Consider the following 19,856-nt stretch of genomic DNA (forward strand, 5'->3'; position numbering starts at 1 on the left):
CCCTGCCAGCTACCCCCTCCCCTGAAGCCCACTGCGCCTGCGCCTCCTCGTGCCCAGTAGCCCTTTTTTCTAGCCGTCCCCAAGTCCCTGGCATCCAGTGCGGCGAAGGAAGGGTTGGAGCCCCTGGAACACAGTCAAGTAATGACTCTGTCAACCAAGGGTTCCGGGAGGGCCACTTGGGGTTGGAGCTCCCAGGACTTGGCAGAGGTGGGCAGGGAGAATGTATCCCCTGCACTGGGCAGCAGCCAGCCAGTGGAGGAAGGCTGTGGGCCCCCCGGAATGTGAAGTGACTGCTTGGCAGGGACAGAGGGTTCCCAGCCAGGGAAGGTGGGTGGCAGGGCCTGCCTTCGGGCAGCCTCAGGTAATAGCTCTGCTCCACTGTACTCTGGTGTTCTAGAAGAAAGCCCTGTGGGCCTTTTCCAGACTCCAGCCACAGCCAGCTGCCTCCTCCCCTTTGCCCTCAGCTCATGTGGCCACACGTGGACCACACCCACGACAAAGTCAAGGGAGACTGGCATTTGCTTTAATCCTTGCCTGTCCTCGCCGTCCGCCAGCAGGGACAGCCCTGGGTGGAAAGTCTGGAAATCTTCTAGACCAAGCCTTGTTGCTGTCCCTTTTTAGACACTTGGGTGTGTCTCTGCTCCTGGGGGTTCCAGGATCTCCCTCTGAAGTGGGGTGATATCCCCGCCTGCCCCTGAGGTTGTTAAAGGCTTCATCGAGATGGCAGGTGGGAATGCATCAGACCAGTCTGGTTTCTGTCCTCTGAGTAAGAAGAGGGGGTTCAGACACAGGAGAAGGTGGACCCCCGGGGTCAGTGGGAGGAGGGGCCCAAGGCTCCTGAGAAGGCCACCGGCCTGGAGATGCCGCCTGGCCAGCCACCCCCCCATCCCCCTGAGAACCATCCTGTGCAGCCCAGCAGGAGTCCCACTCACAGAACCCCTGGGCAGGTGTGTGACAGTCACGGCGGTGACTAGGCAGGTACGGGCATTGCCTCCTGTGTGCCAGCCACACATAGCCTTGCAGCCGCCATGGAGGACTGAGAGGTGGCAGATGTGAGGCAGAGGGGTAGAAGTTCGGGGAAGGGAAGGGTTAGTGGGGTAGTAGTTGGGAGGCACGGGAGGAGACTCCTGGAAACCGGAACCCCAGGTACTGAGGTGCTTTCAGGCCAAGGTGTGAAGGACCAACAGAAGAGCCTTCTTGGGATCCCTTTTATTTGTTGTTGTTAACTCTTTATTTGGAATCCTTTCAAATTTACAGGACAGTTAGAAAAATAATACAAACCCCATACAGAGAACTCCCATATACCCCTATTCCACCCTCAACACCCCCGTTTAAAGCCAGATCCATCAATTTTAACATTTTGATATATTTTAGGCATAGTTTATTTATTCATTTATTTAATTTTTTGTGGTTTTGGGGGGATTTTAAATTATTTTTTTAATTAAATTCAGTTTCATTGAAATATTTTCTCATACCATACAGTCATCCATGGTGTACAATCAGCTGTTCACAGTACCATCATATAGTTATGCCTTCATCACTGGGATCCCTTTTTAGGAACTAGGAGGGGGTGGTTCCATCAGGACTCTGACTGGTCGGTCACAGTGGAAGGAAAGGTGGGCGGGAAGACTGGGGTCTCCTCTCCTTTCAAACTCGCGACCCTGCGTGGCTCCCCAGCCCGCAGCCTCCCACCTGGCTCACTGAGGAAGCCACACTAGCCCCGCCCCGTCCACGCCCGGGGCCCCGCCCACTCGGGAGGGGTGTGGCTATGCTAATGAGGCCGGCGGGGCCACCCGAGCTGCGCGGCCGCTTGGCAGAGCCGGGCAAGGCGGCGGACCCGACGGCCATGGCCCGCGCGCTGACAGGTCTGGCCGCGGACTTGCAGAGTCCGCGGGTCGTCCCGAGCCCGGACACGGACTCGGACACCGACTCGGAGGACCCGAGCCCCCGGCGCAGCGCGGGCGGGCTGCTCCGCTCGCAGGTCATCCACAGCGGTCATTTCATGGTGTCGTCGCCGCACAGCGACTCGCTGACCCGGCGGCGCGACCACGAGGGGCCCGTGGGGTCCGGCGACTTCGGGCCGCGCAGCATCGACCCCACGCTCACCCGCCTCTTCGAGTGCATGAGCCTGGCCTACAGGTGAGGGCGGCTCCGGGGCCCGACGGCTTCGGGTTTCGGTGGTGGGACCCCGGACACCCCCCCACCCGGCCGCGAGCCCTGGTTCCCGGCTGCTCCCGGAGACTCCGGCCACGCCCTGGACACCCCCTTCCCCACCGTCACTGGCCCCCGACGACGGGCCTGCGCACCTACTGGTTGCCTTTCCTTGCCACCACCCCCTTCCCCCGCACCGAGGCGGGGTGGGGGGGACACCCTGACTCCACTCCGACCTCCGTCGGCCCACGTCGGGTCCCTCTCCTCCGCTCCGGCTTCTCCACCCCCAAAGAAATACCAACGCGTCCGTCGCGTTCGCAGGACCCTAGGCCGTCCCGCTGTCCACTCCGAGGCCCCCTCGCCTGCAGCCCTCGGCTCCTTCCCCAGCAGCCCCAGCCCAGACCCGCTCTACTCGTGCGCCTTCGCCATACTCCTCGCCGCGCCCCTGGATGTCCCAATTCCCTAGCCAACGTCGCCTGGAACTGATCCCGTCCCTCTCCCACCCCCCAATTGCCAGGACCCCTCTATTTGGATGGCGGGCGGAGGGTGCCCGCAGGGGGTGCTGCAGGCCGTGCAGGGCCGGTGCGCGGGAGACTGCCTGGGACCCCTGCCTAGCGCGTTGCCTGCACCCCACGCCCGCGTCCCCGGGGAGGACGCGAACTGGGATTCTGGCCCGCTTCCCTGGAGCAAAGTTCCCCAGAGCGCAGGGACCAGGATAAATTATCAACAGAGAACCCTGGGGGAGAAAGAGGATCGGCCGGCCTTGATCTTTTCTCTGTGCAAATATTCCTCTTCCTCCCGCGCGTCCTCCCCCTCTGAGAACCGCGGCTGCGGGCCGGGCACCCGCCGCCCTGAAGCGGGGGCTGCGGTGGGGTGTGGGGAAGTGCGGGGGAGTGCTGCCCACCCCCACCGCGGCCGCCGCGCCTCGACCCCATTGGCTAGGGGCAATGTAACCTTGGCCCACATGCCCTGGCCCCGGGCCCAGGTCGTGTTGCAACCTGAGCGTCCAGGGCGCCGGACGGATGAGGAAAGTTCAAATTCCCGTTCCCTTCCCCCAGGGTGATCAAGGGACCGCCTCAGACAGGGCATCTCAGGTCCTGGCACACCGGATGCGGGCACCCCTACCCCCCAGGCTCCCCCAGGGATCTTCCATTTTCCCACTCACCCCAACCTCAGCTTCCTGCTTTATACTACACACTGCTCTGCCTGGGGGAGGTCAGCCCCTCTCCTACCCAAGATGATGGGTGACAGGGGAGCTGGCAAGGTAGGAGACAGAGCACACCCCAAGAACTATCCCTTTAAGAGTCTGATTGGGAGCTGGTGTAACCCCAATCAGGGACAGTTTGATTATTCCCCAAACATGCAGATATTAAATCTCTCTGCAGAGCCCTGGGTGGGGGCCCAAGTGTCAGGGATGGAGGGGACTCAGTGCCATAGGAGCCGTGGGTTTTCCCATTTGGTAGAGGAAAACATGGAGGCTTGGAGTGGGACAGTTTTTTAGCCCCAGTTACAGGGGTTCCCTGCAGGGACAAGAATTGCAGGAGCCAGAGCATCCCAGAAGAGTGACCCGATTGTAGTGGCACCCCCAGACAAGGTGCACAGAACGGGGTGGGAGCAACCCGGCAGCCGGACCCGGAGAAGGCCGGCCTGGGCAGTGTGGACGGAGGGAAGACTTTCCCTGTCCCATGATCCCCTGGGTGGAGCCCCAGGGAGGCAGGTTCTAGAGGACCCGAGAAAGCACTTTGTCCTGGGCAAAGTGGCTATGGAAAGAGGGAGCTCAGGAGCCTGTCAGGGGCTCGCTGAAGGGAACCCCAGCAGGAAAGGGGGTGGGAGGAGCCCATCCCCAAGATTTCCACATTTTCTGTGGGTCTAGAAGTTCTTGAACGCTGGCCCCCAGCGTTTTGCTCCCCTCCCAGCTGACAGGCCTTGCACAGATCACATCTTCTCCTGGGCTTGGATATTGTCACTGTCTCATCTCCCATACCCCTGGGCCACAAACCCACACCTTCAGCAGGGAAGTGGGGGGCGGGAAGGCAGGCAGGCTGGGGGACAAAGGCAAGGGCAACAAACCCAGGAATCACCACCCACCCAAAAGGAGCTGGCCCCAGAGTCAGTGTGAGCCACTGCCATCTCCACCCCCACCCCCACCCTTGGGTCTCCCTGCAGGGCAGATGGTGTTGATCTAACTTCGGGAGGGAGGGAGCAGACCAGTGGGCGCTTGGGCTGTGTACTCTATTTGGGTAATGAAGCTTGTGCTGTCCCACCCCCACTCCTCAGCCCCAAAGCAAACATGGGAGCTTGGAGACCAGAAAGGAGAGGGGGCTCGGTGATTCATGCACCCAAAGGGCTGCAGGGAAAGAGGCTGAGGAGTCTGACTGCCCACCCCCAGGATCTCCCACCCCACAACGGAAAAGGGCAGAGGCCCCGGCAGGCAGCAGGCCTGGCTTTCTGAAAGAGCCTGATGGGAGCCTCAGTTGTCCCATCTGAGCAAGGGTTGGGGAAAGTTGGCCAGTGGGGACTTGAACGCAACCCTGGCTTGTGGATCATGGGGGGATGGTGGGGGAGCCAGCAGGGGCCTGAGACTCTGAACATCTCAGCCTTCCTGAGTCAGCTTCCTGGAGGCGGCAGACCTGGCCTGGGTCTAGCAGGACCCTGAGAGTAAAAACCCCCACCCCAACCATGGATTTGACTGACCACTCACCCAGGTCAGTGATGCCATCTCCTTGCCACCCACCATTCCACCATTCTAGCTGGGCCCTGGTGGCTTTTGTCTTGCACATACCCCTGAGAAAGGGTATACCTTGCAGCTCAGTGCACAGGTTGCCGTTGTGAGGCAGTGAGAAGGTGGTGCCTGGCTCCGAGGCCAGCTCTGGGGAAGAGGCGCCCCCCTCCAGCCAGGCCAGCCTTCCCCATCCCTGCATCTCTCCTGAGCGTGAGTGTCCAGTGGGAGAAAAAGCCACAGGGTCCGAGTGAGTTGCAGCCACTGACCCTCAGTTTTTAAAGCAAGAAATAGATTTAGGACCTTGGCCGGCGGGGCTGGGAGACAGGCACCCGTGAGACCACCAGGCTTTGTTGCTACAAGGCCTGAGCTGATAACCAGGATCAAGCCCTGGCTTTAGTCCGGATGATAGATTAGCCAGCAAGTCTCTCCAGAAAGCACAAGGGTTGCTAATGGGGACCTGGAGGGTGGTTTGAAGGTGTGACTCTCAGGGTAGGAATTCCAGGCTGGTTCAAGTTAGAAGCAGGAACTACGGGTCCCTCAAACTGCCTCCCCCCCAGGTAAGAGCCCAGTGCACAGGAAGAGTGTGGGCCCAGTGCCTGCAGAAGCCCCCCCACCCCATCCCTCAACTTCCCTCTTCTCCACCCCCATGACCCACCTGTCTCCCTCTGACAGTGGCAAGCTGGTGTCTCCCAAGTGGAAGAATTTCAAAGGCCTCAAGCTGCTCTGCCGAGACAAGATCCGCCTCAACAACGCCATCTGGAGGGCCTGGTACATCCAGTGTGAGTGGGCACGGGGGGCTGCTTCCCTCAGGTGGGGCCTCTTCCTGGGCACGAGGATCCGACACCAGCAGAAGGCTGCTGGCCTCTTGGGGAGACCAGACTCCCAACACCAGGACCCCTGGAGGGTCTTGGAGAATGTGTCCCAAAGGACACCCTCCACTGCCCTCCACAGCATGGGTCACTCCTTGGAAGCTCTAAGGTGGGCTGAGATTTGGGGAACATTTCAAAGCCCATTAGGTATCCCCTATTAGTGCGGCCAGGGGCTACGAATGCCAGGGTGGAAAGGGGCTTTAGACATTGTCTGGGCAGTCGCATGCTGTCTAACAAATGGGGGAACCAGGGACCCAGCGTGGGTCTCCACCAGCCTTTCCTTGAAGCCCTTACTGAACCCCAGCTCTGGAGTTTGGGGAGGAGGGGCCCAGAGAGGCTGTGTGATTTGGTGGAAGGGACTCTGGACTTGGAGCCACCCAGGGCTTGTTTCCTACACTGTCTCTGCCCCTTGCTGGCTGTGTGACTGTGGGCAAGTTGCCTAACCTCTCTGAACCTGTTTCCTCATCTGTAAAATGAGGCCAGGAGCACTACTACCTTTCATGATTAGCATGGGGATAGCCAGCATGAAAGAGCCTGGCACACAGTTGGTGCTCAGTAAATGATGGTTGAGTCTCAGATGTCCTTGAGGAGGGCTCAGTCAGTTGGGGATACAGGACCTACCTCCTGGCATCAGAGCAGCAGAGACTGAGGTGCCTCAGGCCAATTGGGATCCCATGTTGGGACCTTGCCCAGCTCAGTTAGTTTCTGCTACAAGGTCAAAGGCTGCACTGAGTTGGGAACACACAGCCCAGTAGTATTCTCTGTACCCTGACTGCCCCCTCCCCTGTGCCCTGAATTCCATCAAAGCAGACAGAGGGTTTGTTTTCTGGTTTCTCCTCATATACCTGGAACTTTCATAAATCATCTTGTGTAAGGCTTCCTAGCGCCCCTGGGCAGTAGATGTTATTACCCCCATTTTATGGATGAATGGGTGAGCAACTGAGGCCCAGAGGCAAGTGGCTTTTTCAGGGTGGCTGCGTGTAAGAGGAACAGAGCCAGATGTGGCTGGCAGGAGCCGGGGGCTCTTGCCACTGCTCCCAGCTGGCTATTTCCAGGCCTTGTCTTCAAACACGCACATCTCCAGCAGGGCACTGGGTGGGGTCCTCAGGGAAGCGGGTGCAGTTTGCCTTTTTGGACGTTTTCTCTGATCTCTGCCATGTCTGAGAATTCTCAGGACAGGCCTTGGGCAAGCAAGGGAGCAGTTAGGCCAGCAGGAGCCAGCACCCTTCCCTCTGCAGTAGGAATTGATGACAGCTGAGGCATGATGCATTCTGGGGTGCTTCTTCACCCCGAGAGACCCTGGTCTCCAGCTATGGCACGAGTTGCTGGAAGGATCCCAGCACAGAGCCAGGTTTGAGTCCAGCCCTGCTACTTCCTAGCTGGGTGACCTGAGCCACAGCTTACTTATCTGTAAAATGGGAACGATAATAGGTTCTGTTGAAGTTTGGCCTGAGTTTTCAGTGAGATCAACCATATCTCAACACAGGGCCTGCCTGGCACCCAGAAAGTCTCCCTGGAGGTGAGCCGCTGGGATTTATTATTTTTGTCCTAGTAGGAGCCGCACATGGCAGGCATATAACAAGTGCCAGGGCCCGTCCCCCTTCCTGAGCACCAGCAGTTTGAAGGTGGGCTTCGGGTGAGAGGCAGGGGTGGGGGCCTGCTCTGCCAGTGCCTGTGGTTATGCCGGGAGCGCTGCCTGGCTCAACCTAGAAGAGCCTGTCACCCGTCTGCAGGCTCCCGGCCCCCAAGGACCCCTCCTTCGTGACCCACCACCGTCTCCCAGCTCCCAAATGGTCCAGGTCTCCTCTGTGCTCCCAGAGCACTTTGCACCTCTCAGAGGAAAGAAGGACTTTTCCCCTAGTGTTATCGCATCTTATTTATGTGCTTTCCTTATCTCCCTGGAAAAGCTGTAGGTACCCTGATTCATTTGTGTATCCCCTGTCCCATACCTGTCCCAGCTTAGGTGCAAAGCGCAGAGCGCAGAGCGTTAGGTGTTGGAGTTAATGGCTGAACTTATCAGCATTAAATAATGTTAAATAACACCTGCCAAGCCCCTGGAAGCCACGTTATTACAGTCTTTCTGTCCAGAGGACAGAGTTCCTGGGTGGGGCCAGGGAAACTCTGGCTGGCTGGGCCCACTGGGCCCTGACTCTTTGAGGTCCCCAGACAATCTTAATCTCATCTGATGGAGATTTAGATGTTGGGGAGACAGAGGGCAGATACTTTTGGGACCTTCCTTGCTCTAACCCCTGGTAATCTGTACACCCAAGGGTCCATCCTTTCGTTTTCTGTCCGAGCCACACTCGGCCACCAAGATCAAACTTCTCCTCTCCCGTGGGTATTTGTCTGGAAAATGTCCTTCAAGACAGAACTTTGTAAATGATGCTGAAAGTCCCAATAAATGTCCTGTTGCGTGTTCAGGACAATAAATGTCCTCCTCTGTGTTCACATTTGTCCCAGGGACGGTGTGTGGAGGCAGGATGGATCCTTGTGGACCCGCGTGAAGGGGCAGCGATTGTCCTCTTATGGTGGCGTGGCAGGAAAAGTCATGCTGGGGGGTCGCAGGGCTGCCTCCCGGGGAGGCCTGCTGTGTGCCAATCTCTGTGCCAGACACAGGGATTCAGGGCTAAAGGGCACAGCAGTGGGGAGGCACATGAAGAAATAAGTGAAGCAACCCGGAGAGTGCTCGGGCCTCAAGAGTGGGGCAGACGGGGTCATGGGGTTTCCCAGAAGGGCGGGAAGGCTTCTTGGAGGAGGTGCCGTCCTGGTCCTGAAGAGTGGGAAGATGTGGACGAGGCAGGGGAGGGAAGGACATTCCATGCAGAATGAAGCCAGAGGTGGGCTGTGTGTGTGTATGATGGGACAGCTAGAGGCTCAGCTTGGCTCCGAGATGGATATATGAAAGAGACAGGAAGTGGACAATGCAGGTGGGGATCAGGCCACTGAGGGGCCTGAAAGCCAAGGATGATGAGGCTGGAATCTGGGAGGTCCAGGTGAGAAATGACAACAGACCTAGAGGGTGACAGTGAGAGGCTGGGGCAAAAGGGACAGTGGAAGACGTCACAGACCCTGAGGAATTGAACAGTTTGTCCATGGATCAGCCTGGGAACTCTGGTTGTCCCTGGGGAGTTTTTGTGCTTGGGGGCGTTGTTGGCATCAGAGCAACCCAGAGGAGGTGCAGGCTTGGGAGGGAAGTTCCCAAACATCCCGAGTGTGACCAGCCTGGGGACATCCTAGTGGAGTGTCCCTAGGCAGCTAGGAAATGAGTCTGGAGCTGGAAGGGAGCAGTATAAGAGAGATTTGGAGTGGCCTTGCCAAGGAGTCAGTGACAAGGGGTCAGGGAGGCAGGAGATCAGAGAGAAGTTTCCTGGGGCTCAGGGTGGAGGGGGTGCCGTGCGGAGCTCATTGGGTGCTGTGCAGCTGAGGTCTGGGAGGATGGGATGGGGGCTGGGCAGGGGCCTTGAGTTCCAGAGCTGGGTTGGAGGGGCATGGGGGGCAGATGCCGAGTTACAGGAAATACAGATGAGACTGGGAAGTGGGGAAGTGCAGGTGGCATGTGCTGACAGACAGCTCTTCCAGAATTTGATGAAAAGGGAAGGGGTGTAAAGGGGCAGAAGTTTAGCTTGTAGGGGTAGCAAAGATTTGGAGATAAGGGGGCGCTTGTGACGTGTTTGTGGGACAAAGGGAAGGAGCCCCTGGGGAGGCAGGATTGGTGACTGGTGGAAGGGAAAGGTGGGAGGGCAGCTCAGGTAGGTGACCTGAAGAGAACAGGAATGGTTCTCCGAGATGAGGGGCGAGTGTGTGGAGGAGCCTGAGGCAGGGAACCTGGGGCTCTGGGTTCCTGTCTGCCAGTCTGGTTCTGGACCTTCTTAGGACAGCTCATTCCCTGTGGCCTGTGCTCCCACAGTCCCATTTGGCAAGCATCGCCGGGCACCTACTAGCTCCAGAGGGAGGCAGAGGAGGCATGGAAGGTTCATTTCACAGAGCCTCATAGGAGCAGGAGATCTGGGAGGGCTAGAGCAGGTAGGAAGGCTTCCTGTAGGAGGCGGCCCTTAATCTGGGCATGGAAGTCCAGACAGGATTTTGGAGTGTGTCACTTGAGCCCCAGTCCCCTAGGGATGGGAGATGAGGGATCCCGGCGTCCCTGATCAGGCCCCCTTCCCACAGATGTGGAGCGGAGGAAGAGCCCCGTGTGTGGCTTCGTGACCCCCCTGCAGGGGCCTGAGGCTGATGAACACGGGAAACCAGAGGTAGCCGAAGATCGGAGACCACCCGCCCACCTGCCCGCCCGCCAAGCCTGGCCCCACGCTCCTGGCCCAATAATGGGGCTGGGGTGAAGGGTGGGGAGGGGGCGGCTGGGGTGGGGCCAGTTCCCGCCCGCACGGAGCCCCTCAACTCTACCCTCCCCAGGCCGTGGTCCTGGAGGGGAATTACTGGAAGCGGCGCATCGAGGTGGTGATGCGCGAGTACCACAAGTGGCGCATCTACTACAAGAAGCGGGTCAGTCGGGGCCCAAGCGCGGCTCGGACCTTGGCTCCGCCCCCGGGGCTCTGGGCGGGGCCGGGAATCCCCCCCAGCCCCGCCCCACGAGGCCCTCCATTGCAGGCCCAGGCTGACGGCGCCACCGTGTGGCCTCGGGGGTCTCCTGCAGCTCCTTACCTCCCAGGACCGGGAGGAGGGGGGAGCCCCGAGAGGCAATGAAGGGGTGGGGGAGAGCCCACTGATATGCGGTAGCTTGTGTTCAAATCTGTGTGTCCCTGCAGCTCCGGAAGTCCAGCAGGGAAGGGGATCTCCTGATCCCCAAGCAGGTGGGTATTCTGAGGGCTTGGGGTTGGGCAGGTAGGGCAGTGGCTGGGGGAGACATCCTCTGGCTGGAGTCCCACTCCCCTTGGGAAGGGAAGCTTTGGAAGGTGCAGCTGTGGGGAGACCCCAAGCCTTCAGCTGACTGAGCAGGTAGTGGGGAGGCAAGGGTAGCAGAGGACCCTGAGAACTGGGTCCCAGCAGGAGAAAGTACAGGGATCAGGAAGGGGACGGTTGTCTCTTCGGCAGGCCATCCCAGGCCATCTCCATGGAGGGGAGGTGTTTTGGAGGCCGATGGGGTGACCCTGACCTTCCAGGCAGCAAACAGGGTCCCCCGGGGAGAGGGGCTTGTGCAGAGGGCCTGCTGGTGGCTGGCCACTTCATCCCCCAGGCAGCAGGTGACACGGAGGGCAAGGGTGGGCGGGAGCGGGGGCGGGCAGGGGAGCCCCAGGGCAGATGGCTGTCCCCCTAGGCGGACGGGTCGTGGCCCCCGCCAGAGAGATGGTGCGAGCAGCTCTTCTCCAGCGTGGTGCCCATGCTGCTGGGGGAACCCAAGGAGGAGCCCGGTGGGCGGCAGCTCCTGGACCTCGACTGCTTTTTGTCCGACATCTCTGACACCCTCTTCACCACGACTCAGCCTAGCCCTGCGCCCCTGCAGCTGCACCCCGAGGACGGTGAGGGCCTGCACCCCGGGCAGGGGGTAGGGGAGAGAAACCTGTACCTGTGAGAATCCAGGCAGCCAGGGGAGGGTGGCTGGGGATGGGGGGAGCCGGGTGCCCCCCACTCCACCCTCCCTGCAGCTCCTGACATCACTGCTACCCCCTCCAGCCTACATCAGCAATGCTGACATGATCCAGCCAGACCTGACGCCCCTGCAGCCCAGCCTGGATGATTTCATGGAGGTCTCAGGTGAGACGAGTCCCTCCCCCTGCCTCTGTCTCCTGACCCCCAGGGCCACCAGGCTACTGCTTTCTTAGGTGACCTTTCCTAGATAACTCATACTGTCTATGTGAGCACATGTGGACAAGTGTCTGATTTTCTTGTTTACGCAAAAGACTTCCCCACCTTGCTGTCTTCACTGAGCTGTAGAATTTGGTGGCTGTTTCCCATGCTCGTGCATTTAGGGGCCTCTGGAGCTCTGTCGGGGGCCAGGGGACACCAGGGCTCAGCCAGTCTCAGTCAAGGCCCGGGTGCATCTGTCCCAGGGGAGGGTCCCAGGGATAAAGGGTTTCTTTTCAGTGATCCCTCCACTCCTCTCCACTGGGTCCTGGGCCTGTCAGTCAAGAGGTGGAGGCCTATGGGGCGGGGACTAGGGAATGAGGAACCACCCCCACCCCTGCCCCTGCCCCAGCCCTGGGCCCGAGTGGGGGCTGTCAGGGGCAGAAGTGTCCATGGCAGTGCCCTGGGAGCAAAGCAGGCTGGGCGGGCAGCAGCCCCGCCCGGGCACACAGGCCCCTGACACAGGTAGGACCAACTCCCCGGGCTCTGGGGAAAAGTGGGACCAGCTGGGGTGAGCAAGGGGGTGAGCCACCCTTGGTAGAGGACTTCTCTCAGCCCAGGGTGGCTGCTGGGGTGGGGGCAACTTGGGCGACCTGTGGTGAGGGGGAGGCTGTGGGCTCAGTGAGGAGGTGGGCTTGCACCTCCCTGACCCCTGCCCGGGTCCTGGGGGCAGTGGCCGCAGCGGGCAGGGAGCGGCTCTGTGGCCCTCAGCATTCTGGGGCTGGTTCCGGAGCCCAGGCCTCAAGAGGTCCCGGGGGGTGGGGGCAGGCCCAGTTATGGAGGAAACGCATACACACTCAGAAACACGTGTGCATGCACACACTCCGATAGACGTACACTCACTCCCAGATGCACACAGACACACACTCAGACACTTGCGCACATAGGCATATACACAGACACCCATACTCCAGTACACACTCACACTTAGACACACACACCCACTCTCACCCATACTCAGACACACGTGCTCACTCACAGTCAGATGCACATTCAAACACACATTCACTAAGACACGTACACACACTCACACACACTCAGATGTGGGCACAGACCAGACTTGCCCACACGTCGGGGCAGGCTCGCAGAGGCTCAGGCCTGTGGACGTGGGGACAGACGTGCAGGGAGGCAGGCGGGTGTGACCTGCACGTGCACCAGCACACGCTGGCTCAGCCATGAGCGACACATGGGCAGGGCAGAGCCACCTAAGACGTGTGCACAAGTTTGACCCCTGAGGGGTTCTAGGTTCCGTGTGACCCCATCTAATCCACGGCTGGACCGCCTTAGGGGTGGCTCATGGAAGAGGAACCTGACCAGCTCTCTTGGCTGGGGTGGGTGGGGATGATGGTGGGGAAAGGGTACGAGACTGGGACCCCACTGAGGCCTGTGGGGGGCTGCCAAAGTAGGCTGGGGTCCCACCAGGCCAGCCAGGCCTGGGGAGCTGGCATAGGCCAAAGGCTAGTCAGGGTCAGAGAAAGGTGTCCGGAAGGGAGCGGGTAGGCGGGCAGCACCCAGGCCCGGGATGTGGTCAGGCCACAGGCAGCTGCTTCCCAAAACCAGAATAGCCCAGGGCTTACACAACCCGCACCCCAAACAATCTGCTGCCCGCCTTCCCGCCAGCTCTTCCAGGTTTCCAGCACCTTCTCACTCTGGCTCCGCCTCTGAGCCTACCCTCTGACCCCTGACCTTCACCTCTGCTTCGAGGCTCAACCTTGGGCTGGCCCACCCGTTGACCTTCCAACAAACCGCCCTTATCCCAGACCCACTGACCTCCTGACCTCTCACCGCTGACTCACCCCTTGAACTCTTGTCAGCCCTGGGGGAGGCCTTCCCTTCCCAGAGCTCCTCCCCATGGACCCACCCCCTCCCTCCCTGGCAATCTCTACTGCCCCCCACTTCCTTCCTTTCTGTACCCCCAACAAAGCTGGTGAGGGGAGCAGGCAAGGAGGCTGCCCGGGCCTGGGGATGGGGAGTGGGGGCCTCAGGAGCCAAGTGTGGGTGCTCGGTGGGAGGGCAGCTTCCTGGGTCTCTCTCAGGCCCTTGCCGTCTCCCACTCAGGCCCATCCCACCCAAGCCTCTGTGGCTGCTTCCCCTGAGTGAGACAGAAACTCTCCCAGTTTCACAATCTTCTGGGGAAGGCTGGCCCCCGCCTGCGGGCCCCCACCCCACGGCCCGCCCAGCCCGGGCAGAGGGCAGCAGGCCCACTCTCATCCCACCCCCGGCCTCAGCCTGACCGCTGCCACCCTGTGCGTCTAAATTACAGATTTCTTCACCAGCTACCGCCCCCCCGCAGACATACATGCCTTCGAACTTCCTGGAGACCCCCAGCTTCAACCCCATGGCCGAGCCCCTCTTCACCAGTGGGATTCTGAGCCCGGAGGTGCCCCCTGCCCCTTCAGGCATGACCCCCCTCCCAGACAACCGCCTGCAGGTGAGCCCACTGCCTCAGACCTGCCCAGCCCCCCCGTGCCCTCCGTGTCCTGGAGGTGTTCAGGGCACTTCCTGAGGGCCCGGCCCTGTGCTTGGCTGACGGGGAAAGACTGGAGGGGAAGGAAGACCCCATTTCTGCCCTCCGGGAGGTCACGAACCAGCTGGGGAAGCAGGACTCCCATGTGAAGCGGCGCTAGATGAGAGGGTTGTGGGAGGGAAGCCGAAGGTGGGAACAGCGTAGAGCAGGCCCCACCGAGGGCTGGATGCTTATGGAAGGCTTCCTGGAGGAGGGGGAATTCCAGGCCTTAGTGAATGGGTCAGGTTTGGACGAAGGAAGAGATGAGGAGGGGGCAAGCCAGACGCGAGGAACTGCACGAACAAAAGGTGCCGAGCATGGATGTTTAGGAAATGGTGCATCTCCCATTTTGGCTCAAGAACTCTTAGCCCCAGTTCAGATGTTGCCTCCCTGCTGCCAAGTTCGATGGCTTTTCCTCCATCACCAGACCTTCCAGGCTCTATTGTGGTAGATTACTGAGATGTCTCTCTCCTCCACTGGACTGTCCCCCATACCTAGCACAGTTCTGGCACCAAATATGCCCTCTGTAAGAGGTTACCCAATGAGAGAGCAAGTGAGCAAAGGAGCGAGTTTATGGTGTGTTGGTGAATGGGTGGATGGGTTGTAGATGGGGGTGGATGGATACATGGTTTGGTGAATAAATGGGTAGGTGAGTGTTTGGACTAGTACATGGATAGATAGATGAATAAATAATTTGGTGCATCGATGGATAAACTGGTGGGTGGATAAATGGTTGGTGAATGTATGGTTGGGTATAGATGGGTGAATTATGGATGGGTTACTGGATGAATGAAAGGATAAATGGTTGAATGGATGGACTGGCAATTGGGTTAATACCTGGTGGGCTGGTGGAGAAAAAGTAGATGAGCTTACTTGTAGATGAGGGTATAGGTAAGTGGATGGATGGATGGGTGGATGGATGGGTGGGTGGGTGGGTGGGTGGATGGATGGATGGATGGGTGGGTGGGTGGATGGATGGATGGATGGATGGATGGATGGATAGATGATGTGGAGGATGAATGAATGGGTTGGAAGATCAGTGCTCTTTCCCATGCCTGATTTGTACATAAATGTGTTCCACTCTCTCCCATCATTAGATCATCATTCTCCTGCTTGTGTGTTTGGAGATGGGGAGGTGGTCATTTCTCCTCTCTCTCCCCAGTGCCCAGTCCAGAGCTCAACTGGGGCAGGAGGCTGCCTGGGTATCTGCAAGGGCCAGTTTTCTCCCCTGCTCTCTGAGTGTCTGTCTGTCTGTCCCCCCAACCAGGCTCGGAACAGCTGCCCTGGCCCCTTGGACCCCAGTACCTTCCTGAGCTCTGATTTCCTTCTTCCTGAAGACCCCAAGCCCAAGCTCCCACCCCGTCCTACACCTCCACCCCTCCTGCACTACCCCACCCCGGCCAAGATGCAGGACCTGGAGCCCTGCCCCCCACCCCCCTTCTCTCCCATGGCTCCGCCCCCTGCTTTGCTGCAGGAAGATTCTCTCTTCTCCCCCAGGTTCCCCTTGCCTACAGTCCCCCCTATCCCAGCAGTGCCCCCGCTGCCTGCTTCCCCAGCCTTCCCACCCATCCCCCAGCCTGTCCCAGGCCCCACCCCTTCCCCCTTCCCCTTAGACCTTCTGCCCTCGGGCTATCTGGAGCCCCCACTTGGGCCTCACTTCACAGTGCCCAAGGGCATGCGGCCCAGTGGCAAGCCCCCCACCTCATCCCCTAGGGGACGGAAGCCCAGCCCCCCCACCTTGGCCCCTGCCACTGCCAGCCCCACTGCCACTGCTGGAGGCAACAACCCCTGCCTCACCCGGCTGCTGACAGCAGGTGATTAGGGAGGGACAGGGTGGACGGAAGGGGGATGGGAGGCCCAAATGGAACAGACAGCCCATGGGAGCAGAGGGGGAAGGTTATGGGGCAGGCTTAGACTGGGGGGCAGGGTGGCCAGAAATCAGAGACCCGGGCCTGGTACCCCAGAGGAGCATGGGCTATTGGGAGGGGAGGGGTGGGGTCTTGGGCGATGAGGGGGTTGGAGCCAGCCCTGGCAGCCCTCACATCTCTGCCTGTCCACAGCCAAGCCTGAGCAAGTTCTGGAACCACCACTTGTGTCTGGCCCGCTCCTCCGGCCCCCGGGGTCCCCGGTAAGATGGTAGGCACTGGGAAGTGGGGCTCAGCTCAGGAGCTCCACCCCAACTCTCCACCCTTCTCCACCCCAGCAGGAGGCGGTCCCTGAATTCCCCTGCACCTTCTTTTCCTCTACCCTGGTCCCCGCACTGCCCCAGCCACCTCCAGGCCCGGCTGCACTGGCCCCTCCCAGGCCCCTGATTGTCCCCAAAGTGGAGCGGCTCTCGCCCCCAGCACCCAGCGGTAAAGAGGGCTTGCAGGGTTTCCGGGACTCTTGGGAATGAAGGGAGGAATAGAAAAGAAGGGGAGATGGTGTCTGTGGCTGGGATGAGCGGACAGGGCAGTGGGACCCTCTCCCTGTCCTTCCTTCTGTCTGTCTTTTGTGTCCCGGCCACAGGTGGTGAACGGCGGCTGTCCGGGGAGCTCAGCTCCATCCCAGGCTCGGGGGCTCTGAGTGTCGTCCACGTCTCCCCACCCCAGCCCACCCTAAGCCGGGGGCGACCAGACAACAACAAGGTGGGTGCTGCCTCCTCCACCCCAAGATCCGTGTGCTGCACCCCCTGCCCCATGCCCTCCCGGGCTCCCTCTTTGGCTCATCCTGTCGTCTCCCCCAAGACTGAGACCCGGCGCATCACTCACATCTCCGCGGAGCAGAAGCGGCGCTTCAACATCAAGCTGGGGTTTGACACCCTGCATGGGCTGGTGAGCACGCTCCACGCCCAGCCCAACCTCAAGGTGAGCCCCAGCCCAGGCCGGCACCCCCAGGACCACATGGCCCCTTCCTGGATCCCTTCCCTGAGACCACATCCCGGGGCCCCCCAGACCCTCAGACTCTTCTTCCCACTGGGTACCCCAGCGGGTTCTGGGATCGGGCAGCCTCCAGCACCCGAGCCCACACCCGCGGCGTCTGCAGGTGAGCAAAGCAACCACGCTGCAGAAGACAGCTGAGTACATCACCATGCTGCAGCAGGAGCGGGCGGCCATGCAGGAGGAGGCTCAGCGGCTCCGGGACCAGATTGAGGAGCTCAATGCCGCCATTAAGTAGGCGGGCCCGGGCGGGGCCGGGGCAAGGGGGGGCCTGCCGCTTGGCGCCCCAGCCCTGATGCGCCCCGTGCCCCCAGCCTGTGCCAGCAGCAGCTTCCTGCCACCGGCGTGCCCATCACACACCAGCGTTTCCACCAGATGCGAGACATGTTTGATCACTATGTGCAGATTCGCACACTGCACAACTGGAAGTTCTGGTTGGTATCCTCCCACGGACCAGTGGGGGCAGCGGGGGTGCGGCACGAGTTACAGCCAGAGCAGGCTCAGCTCTACCAGCTGGGCGGAGGGGATCTCAGAGCTGCTCCCCAGGTGCGGAAGGGGCTGCGATTCTGCCCCCTCCTTCCAAGCTCGGGGCACCTTGGCTGGCAGGGTTGCTCAGTGATGAGCCGAAAGCAGAAAGGGAAACTGAGGGAGGAGCCCCTGGGTAAGGGGAATACAGCCCCACCCCCAGGAAGCCAATTGGGACAACCTATACTCGGAGTGGGGAGAGTGAGGTCTAGAGGGGACTTGGGGGCTGACTCCCAGCTCCCGTATCTGGGGTCAAGCTCCTAACTGAGCTAGGGCTGGAAACCCAGGGGTAGGGGCTGGCCCAGCACAGAGGGGCCAAGGAGGAGCCGGGGGAGGGGCTTGAGAGCCAGGGAGCTGGACCAGCCTTGGCAGGGGGAGGGGGCTGCAGCGGGAACCTCAGGGTTCCGGGTTAGACAGTGGGCCTTGCCCCTGGGCTTGAGCCAGGCATTGGGGTAAATGTGGGGTGGGCGGTGGGGGCTACCGACAAGACCACAGGCCTGCTCCTTGACCTGGACCCAGTTCAGCATCCTCATCCGGCCCCTGTTCGAGTCCTTCAACGGGATGGTGTCCACAGCCAGCCTGCAGAGCCTCCACCAGACCTCGCTGGCCTGGCTGGACCAGTACTGCTCCCTGCCAGTTCTCCGGCCTAGTACGTGAACCCCCTGCCCAGGGTCCCCCAGCCCACTGGAATGTCCAGGTGTACCCCAGGTACAGCCAGCCTCCAACACAGCCTAGGGGCCTGGCCTTCCCACCATGCCCTGTGGATGCTCCCTGGACGCCCACACACCTGCAGACAGAGGTCCTGGGAGAGGCTAACAGTCTTGCCAAGTGGGACCTTCCTCCTGTCCCTTTGTCTTCAGCCTCAAGAGTGGGGCCCTGACCCCAGGGGGTTTCTCCTTCTCTTTCTCTCCCTAGCTGTCCTGAACTCCCTACGCCAACTGAGCACAACCACCTGTATCTTGACGGACCCAGCCCGCATTCCCGAGCAGGCCATGCGGGCAGTCACAGAGGGCACCCTGGGCAAACCTCGCTAGTGCGGCCAGGCCCTGCTGCTCACCTAGCTGCCCTGGGCATGGGCTCTGGAGACCACTTCTGGGCACTCCCTCCTGTCTCTGGGCTCGGTTGCCCCCTTCCCTGAGCATCAGACAGGCCCCGGTGTGCAGTCTCTTCCCATCTCCAGGAAGCACGGTGCAGAGAGGAGCCGAGTTCCGGGCCCTGCTCTACCACTGACCGACCCTGTGACCTTGGGCAACTCATACTCCCTCTTTGGGCCTCTGTTTTCCAGTCTGCAAAATGGGGTTGGGGGAGATTCAACCAGAAGATCATTCCAGGCCTTTCCATCTGTGACATTTGGGGGCCTTTGTCAGTACCTCGGAAGCTTGAAGTTGGGAAGAAGAAGCTCCTGTCCCCTGTCCCCACTTACAGGTGGGGCACAGGCTTCTGTTCCTGTGCAGAGAAGCAGAAAAGAAGATTCCCTCTCTCTGCTCCTTCACTGGTACCCAGAGGTGCCCCAGGCTGGCTTCCCCCGGGTGAGGCCAGGAGGGTCTCATCTTGGGCGAGACCAGGGCAGCGAGGTGGCCAGAGCAGGGCAGGTGTCTGGTGTGTGTGTGGATTTTGTAAAGCATTCTTGACCAATAAAAACAAGAACTGCCAGCAGGTTGGTGTGACTCTCCAGGTGTCTCCCCGGGATGGCAGCAGGTGGTGGGGATTGGGGAAGCCTTGGTGGCCAGGAAAGGACTGTAGTTTCTACTCTGAGCTGGAAGCTGCTGGAGGGTTGGAGCAAGGCAAGGTCAGACGTGACCTCTTAATAAGCTTGCAGAGTTGAGAACAGGCTGTCATGGGGCAAGGATGGAAGCAGGGGGACCAGTTGGGCGGCTGTGGCCTCACTCAGGGGAGAGGTGACAGTAGCTGGGACCAGGGCGAGAACAGTGAAGGTGACAGAGGGTGGGTTTTGAACACGTTTGCAGATGGTGCCATGGGATTTGGAGAAGGGAGTTGTACCAGTTTGTATATTTATGTCCCCCAGAAAAAGCCATGTTCTTTGATGCAATCTTGTGGGGGCAGACATATTAGTGGGGATTAAGTTGGAACGTTTGGATTAGGTTGTTTCCATGGAAATGCACCCCACCCAACTGTGGGTGATAACTCTGATTAGATAATTTCCATGGAGGTGTGGCCCCGCCCATTCAGCATGGGCCTTGATTAGTTTACTGGAGCACTATAAAAGCTCAGACAGAAGGAGTGGGCTTGCTACAGTCAAGAGGGACACTTTGAAGAATGCACAGAAGCTGAGAGAGTAGCTGCAGATGAGAGACAGTTTGAAGATGGCTGTTGAAGGCAGACTCTTGCTCTGGAGAAGCTAAGAG

The 19,856-nt window shown here is 60.0% G+C and overlaps 1 protein-coding gene across 1 annotated transcript; it reads left to right on the forward strand.

Annotated features, from left to right (window-relative positions):
* Positions 1-1,829: 1,829 nt before the first annotated feature.
* On the forward strand, positions 1,830-19,143 carry MLXIPL (MLX interacting protein like). The gene is given in 18 exon segments (XM_037815012.1): positions 1,830-2,139; positions 5,546-5,652; positions 9,910-9,992; positions 10,153-10,242; positions 10,506-10,550; positions 11,015-11,216; positions 11,371-11,451; positions 13,805-13,824; positions 13,826-13,972; positions 15,315-15,861; positions 16,108-16,175; positions 16,251-16,401; positions 16,556-16,674; positions 16,774-16,893; positions 17,072-17,199; positions 17,280-17,403; positions 18,010-18,139; positions 18,406-19,143. Coding segments are annotated over 18 exon segments (2,574 nt in total). The 5' UTR covers positions 1,830-1,846; the 3' UTR covers positions 18,525-19,143.
* The last annotated feature ends 713 nt before the right edge of the window (positions 19,144-19,856 follow it).

This window comes from Choloepus didactylus, chromosome 21 (genome assembly GCF_015220235.1).
Source record: "Choloepus didactylus isolate mChoDid1 chromosome 21, mChoDid1.pri, whole genome shotgun sequence".
NCBI lineage: Eukaryota > Metazoa > Chordata > Mammalia > Pilosa > Megalonychidae > Choloepus > Choloepus didactylus.